Source organism: Calonectris borealis, chromosome 6, assembly GCF_964195595.1.
Source record: "Calonectris borealis chromosome 6, bCalBor7.hap1.2, whole genome shotgun sequence".
Classification (NCBI taxonomy): Eukaryota; Metazoa; Chordata; class Aves; order Procellariiformes; family Procellariidae; genus Calonectris; species Calonectris borealis.
The window spans coordinates 32,856,340-32,883,910 of record NC_134317.1 but is presented as its reverse complement, the minus strand read 5'-3'; the positions used below and the strand labels follow the sequence as shown (position 1 = coordinate 32,883,910).

Below are 27,571 nucleotides of genomic sequence, written 5' to 3'. Positions count from 1 at the left end.
CGAGATCAGTATTAACACTGAATGCCATTTACAGGTCTTTAAAAGACCTGTCTGACCAGAAAGACACTTGCCACTTGTTCTAGGCTGAGCGCGATGTGTGGGAGGAATAGAAAGTGTCAGGGAATTCTCAGAGCTCCAAGGAGAACACGCAGGACCCCTCTGGAAAAACAAATCATGGTCATTGATTAATCTATAGTGGTTATGCTCTTCTACTGAGAGCACCAACGGCTTCTAACGGTACACTTAGCTGAATTCTCTAGAAAACTTACAGAAACTTGAAACTGTAAACAGCCTTTTAATTATTGGCCTTTTCCTCCCGCTTTGTTTATTTCGCCTTGGGTCAAAGTAGGCACAAAAATGTGGTCACCAAAAAAACACAACAAAAGCATACTTTAATCTTAACCCCTGAAGGAAGTTTTTGCCGAGAGATACCGCAGAACATAAATCTGGTAACACATTACTTCACGGTTCAGAAATCAGCAGTGTATTATTCTGTCAGCACATGACAAGTCCTCATTGCAAATCAGATGCATATGCCAAGAAATTCCTGGGCAATTATAGTGATTACTTCCGCCTTGGGAACAAAAGATGTTAATGGAAGAGCTAAAAAATGCCAGTGATGTGATAATCATATTTGATTTTCAAAGAGGTTATATTCCAAAGCAGATATAAAGAGTAGCTTCATGACTATTCATCTTTCCCAAAAGAGAAAGTACAACCGATTGTGACTGATCTGAACAATGGATCATTAACACGCAACCTCATGCAGTGCAGCACAGCCAGTTTAGCTGATGAAAAAACACAGAGCCTCCATAGAAATGATGGGCTATTTACAATTTCTCATCAAAAAAGTCATTTGTACACCAACACAAACATGCATACTTGCAGACTGACAGGGAGATTCAATGGTCTCTCTATAATTTTCTATGAAATAGAATACACATTACAATTTTAAGGAGAACGGGACTAAAACCGTCACTATTCATCCTTTACTCTGTGCTACTTCTTTGAGGCATAGATGAGAATATCACATGTTAAAGATTGAATGCATTTTTAAATTACTTTGTTGGAATGAAGCCCTGCCCAGCATGCTTTGGTGCATGTACTAGTAATGAAGAAATTATAACTCTGAAAGCCAAAACTGTTTTTACTCATAAAAAACTGCCAGGTTTGCAGTTGGAAATAAGATGCATACATGCAGATTTCATTCTTCCTTTCTTTTCAACGAAGGGAAACAGTTATATCTAAACCATATATGTATCCAAAATATCAATACATGTGAATATTGTATTTTGCTGCTTTTCAGAATGCCGTAAGATCATTAAGGTCTTCAGATAGTTTCTTCCAAAAGGTCCTACAGAGGTCCTATGTCCAGTAGAAGGAAAAGCTACCACTCAGGACATGATTATGAATGGTTTTAATCTGGTTTCTTGAAAAGGTAAAGCTTTTTATGATTGTGGACTGGGAAATGCCCATAAAAATCACAGTAATTTTTCTGGTAAAATTTTGTTATGTGGAACTACCTAGAGTTGCTTACATCCCAAAGGTTCTCTATTTATCTATACTTTCGTTCTGAAATTTGTAGAAATCCCCTTAAGCCACTTCTGATTTACTGCAGTGATTTTATTTTACTTACCTATTATCTTCTTGAGAAAACTAAGAACAGTGACATCTATAACATTCAAATTGCTGTACTTAGCCTTCACAGGTCAAATTGAACTTGTCATATTTGAAATAATTTCGTTCTGATCCACAACTTAGTTAATATGTGAAATACCAATTTCATTCCATTCCGACATGTGTATTTCTAGACAGCTGCAATATGCTATCTTTTGAACTCACGTTAAGGGACAACAATCTAGCTTTACATAAAATTGTCACTCATTGCCCCACCGCCCACTAACACTGGCATTTTAATGTACAACTATTAGATCTCATATTTTTAATTATCTAGGCATCAGGATCCTGGCACGAGCAGTCACTTTGTTGTTTCACATCAGTGAAAAACAAGTTTGCATGTTTTACAAGTCAGAACAAAATCACAACCTCTGAAGTTGTAATGCACTGATCTTTTCTGCCAGCAAAGTATCTTGTGAGCCCAAGGCAAAGGTTCAAGTTTGACAGTCAAATGCAATCACACTTGTTGACTTTGCTCAAAAATAGGACTAAATCTTTGTTGTTGCTGGAGCAACAGAACTTGGAGCTTCAGAAAGGTGGAAAGTCATTACATGTAGCATAATGTAAACTAAATTATGGGACTGGCTCTACTGCAGTATCTTACAGATACCATTATAATGAAAGTACTGCAGTGACAAGCTCGCTGACCACTCAGAAGGTGCTTCAGCTCATGTAACTTTACCCATCTAAAAGCTGGGAACTGCAAAGGGGAATGGGTTATAGTTTCCAAATTCCAAAGGTTCTTGGCTTTAGGCTGCTGTGAATTTCAATTTTTGGAAAGCAAACAAAAAATTACAGTCAAACAATTTTTCTGTTGTTTCTGTTCTCTGACTTCTGGGAAGGCAGCAGGAGTGCGCTACTGACTACTGATCTGGAACTGGTCCTCACCAGGTATGAGAAATGGTTTCGTACAGCCCTCGCAGAAGCTGTGCCTGAGCAACTTACCTGGAGAGTTCTGAGGTGAAGACACCGGCGAGCCTCTTGGGGACTGGCAATAACTAGGATGAAGTAAGGCATGTGGCGGCACATATGACATTATCTCTTCCTCAAACAAGCTGGTAAAAAGGAGCAAATAAGAAATAACATGTTTATTTGAATTAATGGCATTTTTCACTTTCTAGAAATAAATCTCTAGTTACTAACCTGCTTTCTTTGGTAGTTGCTTGCCTATTTCCACTATGCACACTCAGAGTGCTACTAAATATTTTATTGCCATTCCCTCAATCAGATCTTGAAAGTACTGGAAAGCAGTAATTACTACCTTTGTGGGACATCGCTATACATAATGTGGTATTTGTTTTCAAGGTTAAAATATAGTTAATCAGCCTTTAAAATTTGCCCCCCCCCTTTTTTTTTTTTTAAAAAACTTGTGTTCTCATTACAAAGGGGTCAATAACTTTAGTCACACTTTCCTGGAAAAAGATCTGCAATACAGCACAAAGATCAGGAACAGAGACAAATGTTCTAAGCCTCCAGGATTAAGAATCACATCTGAACTTGTTGAGTGTACTGAATAGTAAGCTTGTTGGCATAAGTTATTTCTTTATTTTATCTTTAATGCTAACACTGTTGCTGAAACGAGTATCACATCTAGTCTGTTCAGGTTGAGTTACTTCATGCCTGATCTATTATTGCCACACAACTTTTAAGAGAAAAACAATAAACATTTTTGCAGCCTAATCACTGCATCTGTGTACGTAGTCTGAATATATATTAAAATTTCAGTCTTTTCCCAAAATTGACACAAGCAAATCCAAAAAGACAATAGCTAATGTCAGAATGGATCTGATATCAAAGCCTATGTTGGATGTTAAACACAACACAGATAAGAATAAACTATTCAGATAATATGTAAAATTTATTTTCAAAAATTGAGCTATAGAAAGAATCACAAGCCAATCTTTTACTATAGAGCTCAACCAATGGAAGCAATGTTCAAATAAAAGACGTTTCTTACTAAATTTGTTCACCGAACAAATACCCAGAAAAATTTTTTGCATGAGATTTTTCTTTTGGAATGGCAGTTCTTTTTACATTCATGACTATGTATTGTTTTCCTCCAAGTTACATTTTGATGCTGAAAATGTGATAAAATATAAACCACTATTTCAATCTTGGATTAAATTAAGAGCTAAAATGATGATTTGTGTTTTATACCAAATAACGTTTAGAAGAAGAAACTGAAAAATACTTTCTTCTTAACACTTGAAGCATAATACAATGCCCTTAGAGTATTTTTAAAAATGTGATGCACTGTACCTCCTTCAGTCCCTAAACACATAGGGGTTAGTTTGTCTGGTTTTAGTTAGCTGCAACTTAATATTTAATGAAGCATGTGAAAAAATGTGCAGTGTTCCCAAGCAATAAAGGCATCAGAAATAGTGATTCCACCCAGTTATTACTAGATCTCAAGAGTCCTTTACAGGAAAATTATATCAATCCCCCCAGCTGAAAAAACAGAGGCATGGAAATGGGTACAGTCTTCCCCAAGGTCATCCAACCAGCCAAGCTAGATATAGAACCCAGGTGTCTTGAGCCCAGGAAGATTGAGCCATCATGATTAGAGTGCAGTTTTTTCAGGATTTCATAGAGAAGGGTCATGATGACACCCTGCTGGAAGATACTGTTAAAAGTAAAAATCCACCGAGACTAAATAAGGGTAAGAAAAGAAATTTCATCATCTCAGTACACCACTATTTTAACTTAGCCCATCTTCTATTTTACAGCAGTATTTACTCACAATAAGCTCATAATAACTCAGTCCAGTCTTGAGGTATAACATCCAACAGTTTAAGAAACTAGCGGATGCATAGATAACATTTGATCAATAATATGTGCTTGGGGCAATGCTACTACTAGATTATTAATAAAATAGGAAGAAAATCCTCAAGCAAAGCTTTTCAGTTAGATATTTTGGGAGGAAAAAAGTAGATTAAGAGAAATAAAATCTAAAGAATATGATAAAGTTAGTCTAGGGAAGCACTGGCTACTGCTTTTCTCCTAAAAATTAACTACACTGATTATTGCTTTTCTACAAAAGAAAGACTGCAGTCGAGATTTTGAATTTGCTTTATTTCCACTGTAAGAATTATTTGCAGTCTTTGCTGTTAACAGAACACTAGAGGGAATAAAACCCAGTCAACAAGCAATGATAAAATCATTCATGCAGTCTTTATTTAAAAACAAATATCTGAAGCCCGATTTTTCCGTATAAAACCTATGTCATCTCCATGCATCATAAATCAAAACAAAAATCTTAGAAGTTTTTTTGAAAAACTATATTCTCATTTTAAAAAAGCTTCAGCATGGCTTTAAAATGAGATTTTTATAGCTGTAATTAATTCAGAGATTTAGAGACCAGAAAGGATTATCATTATGCAACCTGACCTCAAAATACTATTACTAATGCCAATCCTATTTCACTAGATTCAATCTTAAATATACTCGTGAATTTCTTGATGCACTTTTACAATGGATGAGAATACACCTGAAGAAACAAGGATTTAATTCTAGCAAAAAAAAATCTGCCTGATTTTTTGAGTTAATTGCTTCAATGAAAAATATTAAAGAAGCAGCTTCTCATTTCTTGAACTCTGTAACAATTTTTCCTTTATTAATGAGGACAATGCTTGGCAGCACAATGAAGAGGCAGCGGGACATTACGTAATAAAAATATATCTCAAGTATGAATGTTCACAGATACGGATTTCCCAAACCACAGAACTAAACAGATGCATTCTTGAAGCAGCAGAAGTACATTCTTGCGAAGAGGTCTAAACTGTACCACCTATCTAAATGTCAGAGCTGGACGCAACAGGACAATAAAAGGTGTTCTGGGCAAAGCCATATAAATCGCAAGCACAGTGCTCTTGCACTTGCCTTTCCTCAGACAGAATATCATGCTCCATCACTGTTACGAAAAAATGTGACCTCCAAGCTAGCAACTCCCGTCTAGAAACTGAACATGATGAAAATAAAAAATCTGACCCTTGACTTGTAGCTCTCCCAGCTGCAAGTCCAAGTACTGAAGGGGAAATGATAGGTCACTAAACCAGCACACACTACTCACTGAACGGCTCCTCAGCAGCTGCCACAGCATATTCCATACGTGCATCGAAAGCAGCAGTGCCTACCTGAGTAACATGACAAGGTCTGCATCACTGGATAAACGCACCAACCCAGGTGTTCCCTCCGTCCGGATGAACTGGATCTTCTCCCTGTGTAAGCAAAAGATCTTTTGCAAATAAGACACCAATGTACACCACAGCAACAAGAAAAAGTACAGGGTATATCATAAAAACCTCTGGGTTATGCTTCTGTATTTCAGAAACCATTTTTTTCCCTGCCACACTATGTCCATGTGAGCAGCAAAATATTACAACCAAAAAGCTAATCTGTCCTGAGGAATGATTCTGCTGTTGCCCTTATCTCTTCAAAGCTCAGGCTGCTTCAGGTAGTACAGCCTGCAGCCATCCAATCATTAAAAAAAAAAGGAAAAAAAAAAAATCAATCCTTCAAGTTCACACTAGCTGTGTCCCTGAATTCAGAGTAGGAGGCTGAGCGCCGCGGGAGGACATGACTATTCTGAAAGTGAACTATTTAAAGAGGTACTGTCTTTTTTGAACCTTTGTACAAATGCAAGCCATACATTACAATGCACAGTTGTGATTTTAAAAGCAGGGTTTTCGTAACACACTGCATTTAAGAGATCTTCCAGAAAAACCCTTGTACTATTTCTCCCCCTGTCTCACCCAAGCGCACACCCTTCCTCCCAGACCCAGTTCGGTCACTACTGTGGAATCTACACATCCTAAACTCTGAGCATAGTAACACACAGATTTTTAGGATCTATATTGAATATAATTCCTTGGCTGATTCCTTTTCTTTTTCTCTCTGGAGTTTTTTCCTGCATTCTGAAATGAAAGTACATGTCTCTTATTTTCCCTCTATCAGTACAAGGTACAGTACAGAGAAATTCTAATTTAGCTTTACTCTTCAGGAGGAAAAGAAAACAAAAACCAAATCTGTGTAGTAAAAACTGTCCCAATTGCAAAGGAGAAAAACCCCAAACAAACAGAAAAGTAAAGAACTCCACATAAGAACAGGAGCACTGGCTCGGCTCAGAGGTCCATCTACCCCACTGTCCTATTACCAACAGCGACAAGAAGGACAAAAACGATCCGTGCAATCGACAGTGTAACAAGGCTGCTGCTGCTGGCAGCTGCACACAGATTAAGCTGCAGTATTAATTTCTGGAACACATCATTTCATGCACAGCAGTTTCAACAAAAGGATCAAACCAAATTTCTTGACATCTGTCTCTAAAATCACGGTGCATAACGACTTTCTCGAACAGTGGACCTATCATACATTCCCTGGTAACATGTGCTACGTTTACAGCATATTCAAGGGTGAAAAAGGGGCACAGCCAGGCTGTGCCCAGAGCCCCCCACTCCCTGCTTGCCAGGGTGGCAGCTGTAGCCACAGTAATTCAGTGTTTGTCTACGAAGAGAGGTACTGAAAGTCAAGCACCCGCTTTGTTGCAACCACAGTGTTGACCAGTCAAGACTTGAGTTCAGCCTGGAAGCCCCGCAGTTCCACCAGCACAGCGCTGAGCCAAAGCCAATATGCACTGCCCACCTGCGAGCACGGCCCTGGAGTGCCCAGGGCAGGGACATCTGGACACTTCCAGAGCCTACTCCAATTTACATCAGTACCTGAATGGCAAGGTTTGAGGAAATAAATGCTGGATTACAAAATACATCTTAGCATTTAGTTGGCATTTAGAAGGACGTTTTCTGGGTTAACTAACGTATGCAGCCCTCCAAACGAATGCAATCCGTGATTTCTTGGGGTTACCAATGAGAGTTGTGATTTCAATAATAGTTTTTTAAATATATGCCTTTTACCTTCTGTTAAGATACAAATTATGTTTAATGTATAATAGGTGCCTTTGCCTGAAGCCTTTTACATTATTTAACAGCCTCTCAGTTTTATCTGTGGTGGCTTGCAATGAGATTTGATCCTGGCTACATGCTTAATAGTGGTAAGATAAACACAATGTTCTCACTCCACCATAAAACCTCTGAACAACAATTTCCTACCTGTAGTATACTTTCATTGTAGATTTTAATAGACCCTCAACTTCTTATCACATCTCTTCATTCTTTTTAGGAATGAGAAATTATTTTAGACAGAAAATGTAAGAGATCTTTTCAAATTATGTCTGTCCTCTTCCACTGGCCAAATACTGATTTTCCTCCTCACCTCTGTAATAATTGTAACAGTAATAATAATATTTAATATCTTCATCATTCTACTTCAATTGCACTGAGGTCCTCAAAGAAATAGACTACAGATAGTTGTACTGATCACTCCACTAAAAAAAAAAAAAAAAAAGACACAAAGAATTCATAGTGTGGGATTTCACTTAGGTCTTAACTCATTGTCCTGGTTTCGGCTGGGATAGGGTTAAATTTCTCCCTAGTGCTGTGTTTTGGATTTAGTATGAGGAGAATGTTGATAACACACTGATGTTTTCAGTTGTTGCTAAGTGTCCTCCTAGTCCAAGGACAGCTCCTGTGCCTACTGACTGAGCTAGGTACACAAGGTGGGAGGGAACATAATCAGGACAGCCAGCCCAGCTGGCCAATGGGGTATTCCATACCATGTGACGTCATGCTCAGTATATGAAGGGTAGGCGTGATCCAGGAAGTGCCGATCGCTACTTGGTTATCGGTCAGCACGGGTGGTGAGCAATTGCATTGTGCATCACTCATTTTGTATATTCTATCATTATTTATTATTATTATTTTCCCTTTCTCTGTTCTATTAAACTGTCTTTATCTCAACCCACGAGTTTTTCTCACTCTTACCCTTCAGATTCTCTCCCCGTCCCACTGGGGGGGCGGGGGGAGTGAGCGAGCAGCTGCGTGGTATTTGGCTGCCTGCCAGGTTAAACCATGACACTCATCAAGTGTTACAGCAATGTCATTGGAGTCGCTTAGTCTCGCAATGTGTCAAATAGACATGGATTCCAGTAACTTGCTAAATGAGGATCTTAAAAGACTAACTAGGAAAAATGAAACTGAGATCTTTATAAAAATACAAGGAATGTTACTAAAGCATCAGCTCTAGAAGAATATAGGAGAGGTATAATGCAATTCTTTACCTTAATCAAATATACGAACTTCAAAGACTAAGGCCAGAATGGAACCATCTGGCTTACCTGGCTTCTCTGACCAATCCTACTTAATGTAAAATAAAACTATGTTCATTAAAATCCTCAATCATTCTGCTAAAGCAGGTAAGTTAGACATAAATCTTCAGTCTGTTTATGAAGTAAGTATACAGAAGGATATACAGTCTCAAGTAAATGAGGAGTTACAGAAACAAGTATATTTTATCCTTTGATCTTCCATTTTTAATCTGAAAACTATTTTTTCTTGAGAAGGGCTCAGCTTGTGGCAAATTATGATTCTGTAATCAGGAAGCAAGGTTCTACATGAAGCAGAATCCGGTAATACCAACAAGTCTTTTCAACAGTCTGAACTCTAAATTATCAAAAAACACAAAACACATGAAGAAAATTACACTCTGATTGCTATCAGAGTAAAGGAAGTCAAGCACCCTGGGGGAAAGGAAAAAGGAGTAATAAAACTACTAATAATGACAAATTGTTTGTATACTATTTCCCAACAGATTAATTTGCTCACATTTCAAACCAAGCCTGGTGGGACAAACTTGCCTTCAGTGATATGGGTGCAACATAGGAACTGTTTTGACAGGCTGAGAACTGTAGATTTTTATTTTCCTCCTTTTCTCTGTCTTTTCTCGAGCATGCATATTTTGCTAGCATGTAATTTCAGGTTTGTCAGCCAGGATTTATTTAGAGGGTAAAATACATCTTTAACATAGAAGCCTCATCACAAAACTTGTTAGAACACAATGCTTTGGGAAATTGCAAAACAGGGCAGCTTGTTGAATTTTGGGAACTTGCAGGACATGGAGGAAAAGGGATCAATAATAACACTACAAGAATGGGGGGAAAAAAAAAAAAAAAAAGAAAATTGGTGCTGGCTGCTATGCCAGCCAGCGTGGCTAGGCATCTGGAACACAGAGCGCTGCATGGGCAGCTCTCTGCACAGGACAGACTGCAACCATCAAACCAGCATTTTTTAAATTTAGTGTGCAAGGAAGAATAAATAGTCATTTGAGCCCTAGTCACTAATATCCACATTGTTAGTTATTCCATCTTTTACACCCAAGTACATGAACTAAAGTGTCTTTGTGCAGGATACACTTTAGGAGGGATCTTGCCACTTTCTGAATTTCACTTTTTATCATTCCTAGTCTAACCATACGAGGGAGTTATAACAACCATATAACAATCAAAGATCATCCTTCATCAGATCTTGTTGGACTACACAAAAACCTGTAGATACCCATTTTTTAAATTTTTTGGAGAGACACTAAGAATTCTGATTGATGTAAGATTACCTCCCGGGCCATTAGGTCAGGACAACCTTTCTGTAAATGCGCATTGAGAAGATAAGGACAAAACCAAATGCCATTCTGCATCGCAGTCCCAGCTGTACACATACTCAACTGAATGGGCACATTTGCCGTGCCATCCAGCTGTCTTGGCACATTTTGAAGACATCAGCAAATCTCTTATGTCAGTTGTTCCAAACATTTTATTGTAGATACCTTTATTTGGTAATAACACATTACCTCTGTTCTCATAAACCTTATTTCAGGGAGTTACACAGAAATACAATAAAGAACTATTTCCCACAGTTTTATGAATATGTTTGAATAGGCCAAAATTCTACAATCTTCTACGTTCCACTGCTAATTTTAATGAAAGGAACTAATTCTAATTAGCATTTTGTATTGAAATGTGAATAGCAGACTTCACTGATTTTATTACCTGAGTGAATGATTCCTGGTAAGATCTGGTTGACGCTCTTGTAGAATTTCAAAGATATTGGGCTGCCGCAAAAACGCAACAATCTTGTCATTGTAAGCTGAAAACATCAACAAAAATATGATGCTGAAACAAGGAGATACTAAAAGACAGGACTGCATTTCTTCTGAGTTTTGAACAATAATGACAGCAGACTTCATCTTCACAGTTAAGTTTAGCAGTATTGTGTTAATACTTTTTCATGTAAAGCTACTGATTCTACTATCATTTAGGGAACACATTTCTTGATTATGAACCAAATCTGATTGCGACAAGTCCTTCCCACTGTTAACAGCTCTAGTTTTGTTAGCAGTTTCTATTATATTTTATCACTCGCACTCTTAGCTAAGGTCGAACTAGAATATTCATTGCTAGAATAAAATTGCAGGGACCTTGGTTTTCACTGCACTGAAATCCATTCTCAAATATTAAACAGTCATTGGAAACACCCATATCAAATCCTCACTAATTGCTGAGCCTGCAGTGTACGCACACCATGTCCATGGCAAGGGGAAGGATTTAAATTAGCAGAGATTTTCAAGTAAACATGCCACAGTACAAAGAGCCAGTTATAGTCAATCGGATTAATTTATCTTGATTTAGCACAATGTGACAGCTGTTAGATTCAATAAGCTAAATTCTGTTCCTGGTGGCATAGAAGTCAGTAACTTTGTGCGTATGTAACTGAGAACAGAAGTTAAGCTAACGACTAATTCCAAGCTGATTAACACTTTCTGGAATCCTGCCAAAATAGATGCCCAGAAGTTGTACAAAAATCACTGGGAATACATGGAGTCCAATTAGGACACAACTTGGCTCACTGGCTTCAAGTCCTCCCGTCACCGCTTAGAGTAAGTGAACTAGGAAGGTAGAAGTTTTACATCAGTTATTTGGTTCTGCACAGACACTTTTCAGTATTATTCCTGCAGGTTGCAACTGAACAACTGGGAAGTGCTGATGGACAGAAGTAATCATAACAGATGATAACTTCCACCCACCCCAACCAAATGGAAAACCCAGCAGTGCACACTGACAGGACACACTCATAGTGCGTCATGGAGAACTTCTCTGAAAAGAGGCCGTACGCTGACATACCCACTGGAACCACATCCTGGTACTGAGCTCTGCTGACTGTATTAAACGTGCTAGACGGCCTTGGCAAAACGGGTGGTCCTGAATGACGGGAGTCCTCTCCGACCTGAAAATGCGCAAGTAACCACAATGAGTGTCTCCGTGCCAGCACATGTACTCAGGTACATAAAAGTGAGAACTCATATGGCTTAAAACTAAGTATGTACATAACTGCTTTGCTTAATCACTATCCCCAGTAACCACTGCAGCAGGAATCAGCTGTGTTGTAGACAGTTATTAGTAAAACATTATTTAGTATACTGTGCCCATTAATATGAAGAATCAAAACTGATTGAGAGTTTATTGCTATTTTTAAATAATAGTCTCATTCTGAAAAGGGACTGAAAAATTCAAACTGGGATTCCTTCAGAGGATCTTTTGTACTTCATGGACATCTTTATCCATATCACAGATTCTGAAAAATCAAATTCTGCTCCTTCACTAGCACCTCTATTACCTCTCTGTATGAATGGAGTTTCCCTAAATTTGATCTGGAAACAAGTTTGTGGCTGACCCGGGAGGATAAAGAAGCGAGTTCACATTCAGGCAAGGCAAATGAGTCCAAAACTGGTAAAAACATGTTTCCTACAATCATTCAGTAAAACTGCTCTGATTTTTTTGTGTTCTCCTTGGGATTAAAAAATGTTGCATATGAACATTTTTTAGGGTAGAACCACAATGTAAAATTGTTCCTGGTAGCATTTGTGATTGTCAGGGCAACTTCTGCAGTTTTCTGTGTGCTGAGGCTTCAGTCATTTCTACAGTGTCAGTATTTTGTATTTTAGCTATATAAAACATTTTGTTCAATCTCTTTTTCATCCTGCTGGACCTTTATGTTTACTTCTCAGTTCCTCTGCTTACATGTAATGGTTAGCATTTGAACTACACTTCCAAGCTTCAAAGATCTCTAAAACATCTAACTGCAAAAGATCAAATAATTATAAAGGTTGTTTTTAAATCCAGTCTCTGAAATCATAAAAAAGCAAAAGTCCCGAGATATCTCCCAAGATCTTTGTGCTCTCTGATAATACTCTCTCAGGAAAATGAAAAATTATTTCCTGTAGGCACTGTGCTGGAAAAGGAATGCCATTATTATTAGCTCCAGCTTCACGCTGTAGCTCAGCTTTAGCTAAAAAGGCATTCCTTACACTGGTTAATGTTTGTTTTAGAGCATCTCCCTGTAAAAACTGGGTCAGTGGCTTCAAAACATCAAAGTTCGTGGCAAGGCAAATCCAAAGAAAGTATTTTGAGAATTTTTTTCATTAAGTATTCATCTTTTGCAATAATGTACAGTTCCTTGATGCAATGGTTTAAAAATAGGAAAAACAGCTGCAAATATGCAATACTTAAGTCATAAGCGCAGAAGAAAAAGTGGAGTTCAGATTCATACATATGCATATAAATGAATATCATTACATCATTAATCCCACAATGGGAATAATGTATTGAAGTGCTATGTTTGAGACTCCTATCTGGAATTATTCTTGTATTCAATTCAATTTAGAATTGTAACAATATCAAGGAAATACTTCTAAAATTACATGTAGAAACATGGTTTAAGGAATTTCATGTATCTAGATGGAGTGGAAAATTTTGACAGGTAATCAGCATTGTGTATATGCAATATATATGATGACTTCCTGTAGGATAAACTACACTTATTTTGCAGTATTGACAACTTCAGCAACACGGCTGACACTCTGTTTTAACTGCAGAGCTTCTGCACACTGCTTAAAGAAAGATGATTTCAGTGCATATTTGGTAAAGTCAAGAAAAAAAAATTATTTCTGCTCTGTTATAAATCAGTCACAACAGAAATACTTGCTTTACCCTATTGAAGATCTAAATAGCTATATGAAGACACTTCTAGCTTCCTTGCCTGCTGTAAGACATCGACTGCATCACATCACAAATTGACAGAAAATGCTATTTAAAACCATTTGTAAAATACACCTTACATTGGGGCTGGGGGGTGGAAAGTATCATGGGTGACTAAAGGATGTTCACACAGGATATGACAAGATACGCAGCCAGTGGTATGGCACTCGCGCGGCAGCTCAGCGGAAGCCCTGTTAGAGAAGTGGCAGAGAAGTTTCATGCCTGCTCTGAAACAGACCTCTGGCAGAACTTCATCTGCCACAAGACTGAGCTATAGAAAGCATAAATCAGAGCATTTCTCTTGCCATTCTAAATTGTATTATCTTTAATTCCTGGCATGGAATAGCCCTCCTCTGAAAAGACAATGTATGGAGGTTAAATAAAGTACAACTGAAGTCTAAGTCATTGCACATACACTTGCTCACAAGTAAAAAGAAGTTACAACAATATGGAGACTGCTGGTGAAAATGGTCCACAGTGACATATCAACAAAACAGTGTTTTCCATGTATTTCTGTTTAGAAAGTAGAGATGAAATACATACGCAAATGCATATAACAGTCTGATAAGCATATATGTGGTAAGATTTTTTATACTTATTCAGAAAGTTGCACATCTAGATGTGTATACACACATGCACTTCCCCCTCGCCTCTTATTTGCAGAGTTATATCAACATACTTGGCAGACACCCTGCTAGACAACAATACATATTTTGACAGCGAAAGACAGGATACAGATACTGGTAATCTGTAATCAGATGCTCTCCTGTGGTTAAATGGGGTTACTGCGAATTGAAAGTAAGAGAAACTCATGTCTGGTATTTTTCCTCTGAAATCATACATTTCAAAAGCAACAATGGCTAGCAAATAAAATAATAAATATTTACGGATGAGGACCGTACACTTACAGAAGAATCTCGCTCCTCACAACACGGAATGATGTGAAAGAGGATGATCCTAAAAACCCAGTGGTTCCCGAAGAGAAGGGGCAGATCCAACTTACCTCACCAGCGCTGTGGCTGCGTTGTCTAGTTAAGTGCTGCCGATGGACTAACGCACTAGTGGGCCTGCTACTCTGCAAGGGAAGCCGGGGGTCAATGAACGTGGTAGTGCGGGAATTGTGGTCAACAAAGAAAGCCTAGAGGAGGAGAAAGAAGAATTTATAGCCAATACTTTTTTTTAATATGTCCAAGGTAAATGTCTGGTTAGGATCTAGGTTTCGCTGATGTGAGGCTTCGGAAAATCTTCCTCACATTACTGTGGCTTTTCGGCAGAAGAGGGATAACAGCTTTCCATCTCACTGAAGGGATGAATTCTTTAATGCCTTACTTCATTCATCTCTATAAAGCCCTTTGAAATTCTCATCTGACAAGCATCAGAAGTAGGAAGCGTTATTATGATTGTCAAGAAGAGGAAGACTTAAATGTTTAATAAAAGTAATCCTGGTGTATTCTCCTTTTCATTTCCTTATAAGCATCCAAAAAGACGTCATTAGGTGGCAAAACCATTCCCTTTTGTGAACTATTTACCATATAATTATGAACACAATTGGGTGTATATATGTCAAGTGTATGATTGCATCCTGTGATGAACTACGATTACAGGCCAACAGGCATCTTTGCCATCCTCCTGAGACAGCTATTCTAAGTGCGCTAACCTTTTTTAAAAAAAAAAAAACCAAACAAAAAACAACCCAAAACCAAAAAGAAAGGTCAGTCAGAGACACAAAGATGATGGCAACAAAAACATTTAAACCAGGCAACCAGTGAGAACTACCACATATTGGCCGTTCAGTCATTTGCTGAAAGCAAGGTCACAGAGGCATGTATCCTGTAAAATGAAAACATCCTACAATTCTGTCCAATGTGAACCAAAAAGGTTTCTAAGCCCTGAAATTTAAACTTTTTCCAGTGTTAGTGTTGCACTTGGAAACCAGCACTGTTCTATTTCAACACACTGTTTTTTTCAGTCACAATACTGGAAACATGTGGAAGTGGCAAAAAACATCCCGGTTTTGAGCAGGAGAGTTACAGGAAAGTGACATCTGGTTTGAGGAACTGAAGAATCTGGACCAGCAGAGAGGTGGTCGGGGACTGCGGCAGCCATTTCTGTGTTTGGATACCAGTGAGGTACTTTGACCACGGTTTCATAAACAATTCAGTCCTGCGGTGTCAGCAAAAGAAACATTCTCATCTTCCCCCCATCCTGACCGCTTGTTTCATCCCTTGCGCACCCTTCCTGCCTTGTGCTGGCACAAGTGTTTGTGTAGCCACGCAGTGAAGCCAGCTGGGGAGCTGGTCCAGGCTAAAATTACTCTTTTTTTTTTGTCCCTCTCCCTGTTGGTTCCTCTAACCTTGGTCAGCCCACCAGGGATGAGAGGAGAGCAGAACTGGCTCTTTTGGCAGCGATGCCAGCTTATAGTATTCATGAAATCTTGTTTCAGACTGCTTGGTATAACCAGACCAGAGAAAATGCAATTCTTCTGACTGCTATGAAGGTAGGTAGACAAACCAATGTGTCATGTTATACAGCAACTAAATACTATTATGAATTGTGGTGTGAGAAAATGTTCGTACTTCCATTTCCCAAGGAAGGAGAAGAATATGGAGGGACACCAAAGTTGCAAAACCTTAGAAACGCTCCAGAAGAGGGCAGCAAGCCTCCTACAGCCCTACCAGCGATCGCCTGTACCTGTAACCTGGTGCCTGCAAGTAAGGAATCACATTACCTGGATAGTAAGGAAGAACTCTGTTTTGATCATCTGACATAATTACAGATATGCAAGTGAAACTGACTGTTCCACAGTTCAAAAACTATGAAGTGTATTAAATAAATGCAATTTTAATTGCAACGTTTGAGCCTGATGCAGGACTTGTTCACCTTGACAAATAATGATGTCACCTGCAGTGCAAGTATATAGATTAGAGAATATGAAACCAGTGGGAAAGCAGAATGAAAGCCATTCTGAAATTTCAGTTTTGGGCCTGGAAAATGACTGGAAGGGGCTGCTGGAACATATCCAGGCTTTCTTTTTGCCCCTGATTGATAGGTTTATTTCATTTATTAGCAAGTGGTTGGTACAGTTTTTTTTTTAATGTCCCTGTATCTACTATTTTATCGAGTCTGGTCTATGTGTATTTATAAGATGTGAAGCACTTTCATCAAAACGAAGGTTGATTTCATTAAGTCAACATTATACTGTAAAATCACTTAGGAGAACAAAGGTACTGACTCATTATAGGAGAAAGTACGACCTAGTTGTGCAACACAGTTCTTTTAGTTAATGCAGCAATCTAATATTGCATGTAGTGTTCTTTAGCATTACATTTAAATAAGCAACTCAGTTTAAACATTAAGTTAAAGACAATCATGTCTTATTAAATATGAATGCTTGCAGGCCAGCTAATAGCAGCCTACTTTAAAATAAAGCATAAATTACTACTTTGAAGCTTCCGTGAAGATAATCATTGGAGCTTCAAGGCTTTGGGCTAATCTGGACATTGGCACACACCTCAAAATATAGTGTGGCTCACAGTCTCCTTTCAAAAAAATTCCTCTCATAACTCCTGTCGAGCTATAATCCATAAATGTATGATGCTTGAAGAGACTTACATAAGATGGGTAGTGCCAAAACTACATTTAGCCCATTAAACACGAATAGTTGCCCAAGTTATCTTTCCAATTAAAGTCTATGAAGTTTGCTAAAATACCTTTTCTTCCTATTGAAGGCATTAGTAATCAATTACAATGGATTCTTTGATCGTAGAAAGAAAAAAACAAAAAACAAATGTTGTACAACAACTCATTATGTATTTGCACATCTTGCAGAGATCTAATTAAAAAGCATATGCATTTGCATCTGGCTTTAAAATACGAATATGTGCTTACACATACTGCACAAATGCACTGGGGTGCTTATCTGTATATACATGTGTGTATGCACATGTATGCAGCAATGCAGAATTTCAAAGTTATCAGACTGAGTTCAGCTCAGGGGCCTATCTAGCCTATATGATACTTCCCGCTACCACCTTTTCCAATGGTCTTCTGCCTCCCTGTGGTCAGTGACTGATGAAGGTTCATCTGTAACGCCAAACAGAAACTACATCCTAGTTACGCCAGCCCTTTTAGGGAGAACTGCATGCCAAACGGATTTTATCTTCTGTAGGGGATACATGGAGGAGTCAAAGTGGGCAACTGGGCTTTGCTGTGCAGCTTTGAAGGGAGTTCAGAGGTACGCATCCTCAGCTGACCTTGGAAGACAGCCTGCAAAGAGGACAAGCAACCAGGACCGCACTGACATTGGGGAGTAAGAACTCTACTACTCAGCACTGCATAAGGGTCAGAACAATCACTGTGCCTTGTGAGCAAGAGCACCAAGCCTCTTACTATGATATACTTGGAAAAATAAAGGAAAACCTCGTCTCGGCAGGAAAGATTAGCCAGGGAAAGGAAATATAATTATATATTGTGGCATGGCTAATTTCTACTTGCTTCTCTTTAGCTTTATGCTTTAATAAAGGCAGGTCCAGTTTCGGTTTGGTCTCCTCAATCACTGGTCTCACCATGTACTGGCCACCATCTCTCTCGAGAGCTGAATAGGCTTTTCTACTGGCCACAAATGCTACTTGTGACAACGGCAATTCAACATAATGAAAATGAACAATACTTAGCCTAATTCAAAGTGAAGAAAACCCAGTGGGGATTTGTTCAGTACTTCCTCTTGTTGATTAATGTTGTGGTAGCATCACTGTTACCAAATACCACACCAGAAATCCAAAGGTCTAATTCTCTCTATGGAGTGCCTATTAAAGTCAATTGAAAATTGCTGTATTCTTCAGGAGGAAACTGGCCTCTGAAGAACTGAACAGAAAAAGAATGACTTAAAAATGAAAAGAGTGAGGGAGGCAAAGAACAAGGTTAGTGTAATTGCACATTCCTAATTGTGTTTCTAATGAAAAAACACAGTGCTTTCCAGAGTTAATAAACCCAAGAAGAAAACAACCCTCAAGCACTTTTTCTACCCTTCAGTTTAGAATCTGCCTGTAATCTTTTCAAGCATCAAGATCACTATTTATACGGACACACACAGCTAACCGTACCAAGACTGATAAACGTAAGAAGTGAGAAGCTTAATATGGCTATATTCCTAATTAGGATTTCTCACACAAACTGATAGCCTTATCACTTACTCACATGCTAATCACAGTCTATTTTTAACCCTCCTATCTTCCGCAAAGAAAATAATATTCTAGATAGTGAGGATAGACTAGTTTAAAGTTACATTACTACCACAAAAATGTGTCTGTTCTTTAATTTTAAAATAGTCCATTAGAAATTGATACCTGTTTCGAAAAGCAGTAAGCCTTGCAACTATTGAGGATCCCTATTAATGAAACTTACTAAACACAATTTCTTTCCTGTTAACCAATATATAACCAATACAGTGATCGTCCCCAGAGCTATCCCAGTCTTAAGTGCCTCCATTTTATCTCAGAAACTGATGAACACTGGACCCACTTAGCATTTGGGTAAGGACTCCCCTAAGAAAATGGTTAGCTATTAAAGAAAAAAATGTAAATAATGCATGCTAATGAACTCCACTCAAGACTTTGAGGTTGAAGGAGGGGGGAAAAAAAAAAAGCCCTAAGGAAAAGTTTGACAGTTAAACAATAGAAAAGCTAATAGAAATGGTTCAACAGTAACTAAATAAAATTCAATAGATAATAATAAAGTAATTTTACATCTAAATTATCTTACCAGTACACAGGCAAAACTCCAACGAACTTCACTGAACTGCCTGTATTTACACAGTAGGTAATTCTTTTCAAAAGAAGTTTTAAACATCCAAGGGAATCTAACCAACTTATTTCACAGTAAAAAGGCTACAGATTTTCTAGCAATTTTCCCTGTAATGATTAATAACTATTATCAGTCATCTTCTCCTTTCATTAAATGCTTTGTCAACACAGATGAGAAATTCCAATCTTCTTTTGGCAAAAGCAGGAGAAAAGGATGCGCACCTTCCACATGTGGAGAACTACGCGCACTTATGCTCTTGATAAGAGCAACCGAGTCCTGACATCGCAACATCCAAGATCAAACACTCAACAGAGCCGCATGTGCATTACAGTTACCTTGCCCTGATGGTCGTGTTTCATTTCCCAACCTCTCGGCAGCTCCAGCTGTTTGTTAGCAAACATGTTGAGGAAGCCCACCAAATCACGATTATGCTGGTAGCGCTCAAAATGGTGGGTGTCCCGCCGGACTTTGGTGATCATGTGCTTCAAACACGTGTTATTTGTAAACATGCGGTAGGCACTCTGAAAAATAAATAACAAAAGGAAATACTTTTAAAAGATAAAATTTCTTCTTACTACAAAAGACAACATTTCCTCTGTAAATGAATTATCTAATCGTCTATAAAACCTTAAAAATTACCTCCAACTAAGCCACAACAGTATGGAAAAAATGGTCCTCTTTCTGATGTTTTGGGCTAAGTGTTTGAGGTTTCTTATTTTGCTTGAGATATACAAAATTTCATAATTGACTCACTTCAGCAAAGTGTGAAATATATTAGATTCCATTTACCACACTTGTCCCTGGAACTGTGAAGAATCCTGTAACATTAAAATTGCTTTGAAAGTAGAGTTTCATAGATATTCTCAAATTTCTGGAATAATGAGTCAAATGCAGCCATAGAATACAGCAATAAAGCTGGTAAGGTTTTCTGCAGGACAGAGATACATAAACTTGTAGAACTTATCACAATAAATATTGTTTCCACCTATTGATTTTTCAAAAATACCCTATCATTGCATGCCCATGTGTAATTTATGTAATAAAATTAAAATAAGAGAGTAAAAGGAGAGCACTGAGGAATAGGGACAACTTTAAATAAAAGGGGAAAATAAACAGTTAATGCCCTTCCCTCCCAAAAAACCGAGCCAACCAGAAACCAGGTCTTTCTCTCAGCATTAGCAACAGACAGAAGCCAAGACATAGGCCCTCCTATTGCATTGTGCTGCTACTTAAATCGCTCTGTGCCCCAACACCTCTACTCCCTGGCCAGAGGTCTTATCTACCTCCATCCTATTTCATATATTCAAGATAAAGCTATGCAAGCTAAGCAGAATTATTCTGATACAGACAAGCATACATATATATCAAAACCAAACTAACACCGACCAGTAATTTAAAAAACACTGAATTATTAACAAGTGTGCTTACAGACAACAAATTATTCATTCCATTACTTCTGTTTACACTATACATCCCATTACACAAAGGAAAAGAAACATTGAAAAATAAAAAACCTATATAAGAAGAAGCACTGAAGAACAGGCAAAACAGAAAAGGGAAATACATATTAAGATGCTTTTTTGTTCAGTGTGACCTCTAATATATTTTTGATACGAACCAGGCAAGCTGGGAAACAAATCATCCCATAAGCAGCAAAGCGATCTTAAAAAATAAGCATCATTTTCTTTCTCAGAATTGTCTCTCACCCTCTGCAAAGCACAGTAAGAAAGCTATTGCTTCGATAAACAAATGAGGTTTGTATCATAAGAAAGATGAAGAACTGAGTGAAAAATAAGAACTGTAGAAGCTCTAATGCCAACTAGGACAACTCTGATGGCCCACCAATTGCAAGGAATGATGATGAGTGTTTGAATTTATCCAGCCTCCCTATGCACTACCAATATCTTAGCATCAAACACTGAGCAGTATCTTTGTACGCAAGACAACTATATATATCAGCATGTATTTATAAAATTCTTTCAGCTGTAGACGCTATACTCACAGGGTTAGAATGCAGCACTGTAAAGAACTCCGGGCTGATAAGGAATTTCACAGGGGGAGACTGGAGCAACAAAGTAAGTCTGGATCTGGAGGTAGAGTGAGGCAGCACATTCTCTCTTCGAAAATCTAACAGCAAAGTGAATGACAAAGACTTCCAGTAATAACCATTACCAAAACATCACTGCAAATGACTATATTGATCTGAATCACACAAGCAAGAAAAGCACTAGATATACAATTACTTCAGATTTATTAACTATTCTTCATAAAAGTGTACCTGAATTTCTTCTAACATAGCACTGAAGTTCCTGAAAATACTCTTACTTGTTGCTTTTGATGAACAATCATTTAAAAAAAAAAAAAACCCACATCCAATTATTTGGGTTACCAAACATATACCTGTGTATAAGATGCAAGAAGGTCCCTATGGCACTCCTGCATTGCTATACTGCAGCTGTACGCAGATAAGTTATTTTTTAAATGCTAACTAATGGATATAAAAGTCATTGTACACTTAAAAATGTTTCATTCCTCCTTTAAAAAAACAAACAATAAATCACTGTCATTAACACAGCCCCAATCTTGATACAATATTTAAGCAGCTTATGTAAGTAAGAAACAGGTTGCCAAGGAAGTACCTTTCAAGTTTCAACTTTCAGTAAACATTTGGGTCTTCTCCTAGCAACCGCAGAAGTACACTGATTTTTCAACAGTACCAGGAACTGAAAATATATTATGAGTGGTATTTGCTATGATGTTAAAACTGTTCCTCCCAATGATCTTTGAAAATCAACAGGACATTTAGATGCATATTTTAATGTAAATGAAAAATTGCAAATTCAGATTGGGTCCGCAATGATTTTACTCTAAAATGTATGCGATCTTCTACATTTCACAGTTTCTTTCTTTTTACATATTGCAGTACTTGCACACTTGCCCACCAAATGAACATTAATCATGTAGAACACAGCTACCATGGATGTAAAAGAAAAATAACCCACAGGCAGAGAAAGAAGAAGAGAGGCCGTGAATGAGACTCTAAACTGAGGGAAAAGTAAGAAAAAATTAAAAAAGAGGAGGAAAAGAGCAAAGAGTAGAATTCTAAATATGGATGGGTAAACATTACGGAAAAAGGGGAATGGGGAAGATTCTAAGCATTAGAGGAAACCGGAAAATGGAAGGGTAATAAGTAAAGGAAAAGTAAATGAAGAAAGGGATTTTTAGAGACACCTCTTACATGAAAGACCCCAAGCCCTCCCACATGAGGCATGTCTATGGAGTGACAGCAGTGTAGCATAAAGACCCCTGAAGCTGTGCCTGAACCCTTGGGCTGGGGGTGTCTCCCAGGCATGCACTGCGGTTGCATGTCAACTCTGTATTGGTACAAAACTTGGGAGTACACCAGTCACTCCTCACACCCTGGAAGATGCTGTGACATGCCGCAGATAGGTCCACTGTCATACTCTGGGTAATCTGGAAACCAGAATGTGTCACCAGGTGGGTTTTTCTTGCAGTTTAGAGGCTTATCAATTTGATTTATGAAAAGCTTATTCAGCTGAATTTGCTGATTAGGGTTTAGCCTGAATTTGCTTTAATTTAATTTTGATTTGTTTATAGCACAACCAACTGTCTAGCTGCACACGCACAAGGATAGAAAAGGAAAAGGCTAAGGCAGAAGTAAAGAAAAAAAAAATAAACGGAGCACTTGGCTACATGACAAGTTCTACAATGACTTGAAACTCAAAAAAGGGTGGCAGTGCTTGGGTATTAGATTAATTTAGGGAAGAGTTTCATAAGAGAGTATCAAGAGCAACTAGAGACAAAGCCAAAACACGTAACACACAACTATGAAAGGGACTGGATGGGTAACAAACTAACTTTATAAATATATTAGTAAATTAGTAATAGGAAGATGACCAAGGACAGAACCGCTTAGCAAGAAGAAAAACTAGTAATGATGCTTAGAGCTCACTAAAAAAGATCTTTCCTTCTGTCTTCATTCAAGAAGTTAGCAACGACCAGACAACCAGAAGAACTAAAAAACAGGAGAAGAAAGAGAACTTTCTTCTTAGGCTAGAATAGGTAAAGAGCAGGTTAAAGACTGTGGTGCAAATCAGAGATTTTCAAACCCTTTGGGCTTGATGAAGCATACTCTTAGGAAACTAGGTGAAGCAATCTCTGAGACATTGGTGGTTATTTCGGAGGTCTGAAGAGTTCTCAGAAGAAAAAAAAAGGGATAAATATTATATCCATTTTTAAGAACAGGTGGACAGCAAGACAGCAAGGTGGAGAAACACAAATAACCAGGATTTCTGAAGAATGAATCACAGCAAACTAACGAAGTTATTTTCTACTACTCGAGTGGTGTAAAGGCCACATATTTTGATGTTAATAACGCCTTTAATACTGTTCACATGCTACTCTCAGTATCATGTTGGTGGAGAAAATTACCTGAAACATATGAAACCACCTGGAGAGGGGTATACAGCAGTTTGCAAAAATGTACTGAAGAGCAGTTATGATTTATGTCAAACAAAAAGAGTACACCAAGTGATGTTTCACTGAGATCTGCCTGGGTCTCGTTCTATTCATTATTTCTATTAATGACTGGATAGGGAGGACAGAACTTGCTCAACTAGGAGCAAGTACTGGACAGCAGGAGATGCTGCAGTACTTGGACAGCAGGATGGACAAGATTCAAAACTATAGTGACACATTAGAAAAGTGCAAAGACCTGCATGGAGGTAGGGCTAATCAACTGCACAGACACCAGATGAAAACCAGACATCTGTGCCAAAGATTCACACACAAGGGTCTGGACCTGATTTTAGCAGATCAAAGACTGAACACTGGTGGTTAGTGTCAAACTATCAGGAAAAAAAGTAATAATTATGCAGGAATGTACAAGGAGTGTTGTACATAAGACACGTGACATTTCCACAGTCTCTTCCATACAGCAGAGTCATAGCTTTATTTAATTTTCTGAAATATTCCTCAGGAGCTGCAGACCAACTGAAGTCAATCCTGAGGAGGCCAACAAAATAACTGGAGACCTAAAAACATGCGCCAAGAGGAAAGACTACGAAGTAATGGATTTAAGAATATGTTATGAGAGAAACGACATCAGTAGACTGTCTGAAAAAGACAGAATGTCCATCAACTGGAAAACATGTTATAAGAACACATGAGATAGCATTTGCCAAGTATGGTTGAGGTACAGCTCATCCTATCTATCTTCAGCACCAAGATGAAGCTGATGACTGCCCAAAGTCCTTTCTAGTCCTATATTCTACCAGTATCTGCAGTAGCAGATTCAAAATATTTGTAACCCAGATGACACAATTTTATATTTTTTTCACTGCAAATGTCCTGCCTATATTTTTACCCAGTCAGGTATGGACAGAAAAATGCTCTGAGTCTCACATTCTTCTCTTCAGCGTATTGAGCAGGCTGAGCCATAATCTTCAAAAACTAGACAGCAACGAAAACAAATGGTTTCATTTTCACCCAGGCTTTCAGGGGCAGAAGTTAGGTTCTGCCTTATGTCACTCATTAAATCATCTATGAGATGAGTGCTCCCTTTGGAAAAGGGGGGGGGGGGGAAAAAAAATCTTTTTTTTTAACCTGCATTAGAATGGTGGAAGTCAGTTTCCTCTCCAGCTCCATCCACGGCATTTGTATGCTCCTCAGGCCTATCGTTAGTCATTGTTCTTCGGATGCTCTGGTACCTAGGGTTAGAAAACTGGACTTTATATATAGTATGTGGTAACTATGATCCAATTCTGGCTCCGAGGGGGCTTGCCCATCTTTTCTGCCATGTAAGTTAATATACACTGACCTCTAATTTCTGCATTAATAGCCTTCTGAATTTCTGAAAACCATTATCAGAATTTTTTTTTAGCCACATAGCTTATGAACACAGGTGGAATACAAAAGCCCTAGAAGCCCACATGCAAATTAAAAGGGACAGCCACATAGAAATAAACACATATGGCCAGCTGCGGTAGCAACTGTGACCCTGTCTTCATACTCAGTCTTACAATGGTGAATGCAGTTTTGCAAGCACACAATTCACAAACAACAAGGGTTAATTCTTACCGGCGATTCAGCTGTTCCATTTGCTGTATGGAATTTGACCTCTGGAGAATCTGTGGGGCTGGAGGGGCTGTGGGTCGCTGCCATGTTGTTGTCCTGTTCACGTGGTCCACATAAAAAATCCGTCCATGGCTGTCAATTCGAGCCTCCCAGTCTAAGTAGCAATAGAACACTGTGAACTATGGAGAGCTGGGGGTTTCTTTCTTTCTTTCTTTTAGCTCTGTCACTTGTGTAACTGAATCTATTGTTCCAAGCTTCTATTTCTCTTTTACAGGATGACTTCAGCACAGAACTTTCTTAGTGAAGGGTTAAGAGACATAGCTTTTCCCTATTTTACCCCATAAATCAAATTCCCCACTGTAGTTAAGGTTCTGTGGAATCCATATCTAATAATTTCTATTCATTTCTCTATTCTATTTCCCACTAACCAGTAATTGTCCCAGAAAAAAAAAAAAAAAACCACCTATCAGAATACTTAGTTTAATTCTCTTGGACTGAAATAATTCAAGATCGTATCTCTGAGCGTTATTTCCAGTGCAAAAGGCCAATGGATAAGCACCAAAACCCCTGCAAAGCTTGACACCCGTCATTGTTTTTCCCCAGCTAGTAGTAACAGTAATAAAACAGATCTCAGTGCTCTTCCTGGGTTTACATGTATCTATGTTAGGTACATAGCAGACCTGCCAGAGAAGATAATACAATTATAACAATCAAACTCCTTCATATACCAAATGCATGTTCCAGAATTGCCAATTCTGCAAATATCATAGCAAATTCAACTTCTTGTGCAAGCAGTAACTATAATGCTGTCCACTGGTTTTGCAACACTACAGACAATGCTAGAAGTCTAGACCGTGGAGACACACCAGGAAAGCAGAGTTGAAGGCGCTGGGACCTTTCCCCAACCACATCTGGCTTCTCGGTGCTCCGCAGAAACCACGTGCATTGTAACACCCAGGCTTAGTTCATAAACTTTTTGGGTCAGAAACACTGATTGCCTAATAACTGGTTATAAAATGAGCAAGATATGAAGACATTGATCATGGCTGGGGGCCACATAATAATAATAAAAAAAAATCAAGACGTTTTATATATACGAAAACAGATGTGCCTGATTCTTGGGCACTAGCAACTGCAGAAAACGTGCAAACCATTCAGCACATCAGTTGAAAAACAGTCTTTGAGAGCTCAGAAGGTTTCTAGAAGAGACTTTCTACATTGCAAGTCTAGGAGGAAACATCAGTCACTGCAGTAACGTTTTAAAAACCACTGGCAAGCAACCAATCCTAAATGACCGCTGCTCCGCAAGGAGAGAGGGCATAAAAATGTCTTGACAGCAGAGAAGGAGAACTAAATTCTACTGTAAAGTATTTAATACTGACAGCCTTAAAACCTCAGGCTTTGTTACTGTACGCGTACTATGATTTCTGTCAATTCTTGGAGACAGCCAAGTGGCTCGCTGCATTACACTGTAGGGCCTGAGCTGACTCACGAAGAGGGAGGAAAGGCAGGTTTTGAGATAAACTTGTCGTGTCATCTCCGCACGACAGCTGTGTATTTTAGCTGGCCACAATGCAAATTACCCTTCTATCTTTATGATGCACAATAAAAACAGCCTATGAGTGTTTAAAGCATTTCTAGTGTGAACAAGAGCTATGCAGGAAAGTAAGCTCTGAGGAAGAAAAGAAAAAGCAGCACAATCGGGTAGAAATAAAGAGAACTGTTTAAGGAACAAATTTCAATTCCAGGAGAAAAAATTCAAAATTTGGTATTATATTGTAAATTTAAAATACAAGTTTAAAAATAAACACAATTACATCAATGCAAAGTTTATGGCGCAATCACTGTACTTGCTATTCAAAATATAACACATTTGAAAGTTATGAAAAAAAATTTTCATTTATATCTCAAAAAAGCAAACTGAAACATTTCAACATCCTCTAAAAAACATTTCCATTTTTTAAAAAGAAAAAAATTATTGAAACATGTTCCTGTGCAAAGGTCCCATTTCAAAAAAGT

At 38.2% G+C, this 27,571-nt stretch overlaps 1 protein-coding gene across 1 annotated transcript in view; it reads right to left on the bottom strand.

The window, feature by feature from the left end:
* HECW2 (HECT, C2 and WW domain containing E3 ubiquitin protein ligase 2) overlaps positions 1-27,571 on the bottom strand; it is a 167,137-nt gene that overhangs the window by 21,433 nt on the left and 118,133 nt on the right. Inside the window, exons 11-19 of the mRNA XM_075153622.1 lie at positions 25,556-25,706; positions 25,082-25,185; positions 21,459-21,583; positions 19,792-19,977; positions 14,658-14,792; positions 11,741-11,843; positions 10,610-10,706; positions 5,811-5,894; positions 2,623-2,732 (exon numbers count right to left, since the gene is read on the bottom strand). Of these exons, the coding sequence (XP_075009723.1) occupies positions 2,623-2,732; positions 5,811-5,894; positions 10,610-10,706; positions 11,741-11,843; positions 14,658-14,792; positions 19,792-19,977; positions 21,459-21,583; positions 25,082-25,185; positions 25,556-25,706 (1,095 nt within the window). The remainder of the gene's footprint in view (positions 1-2,622; positions 2,733-5,810; positions 5,895-10,609; positions 10,707-11,740; positions 11,844-14,657; positions 14,793-19,791; positions 19,978-21,458; positions 21,584-25,081; positions 25,186-25,555; positions 25,707-27,571) is intronic.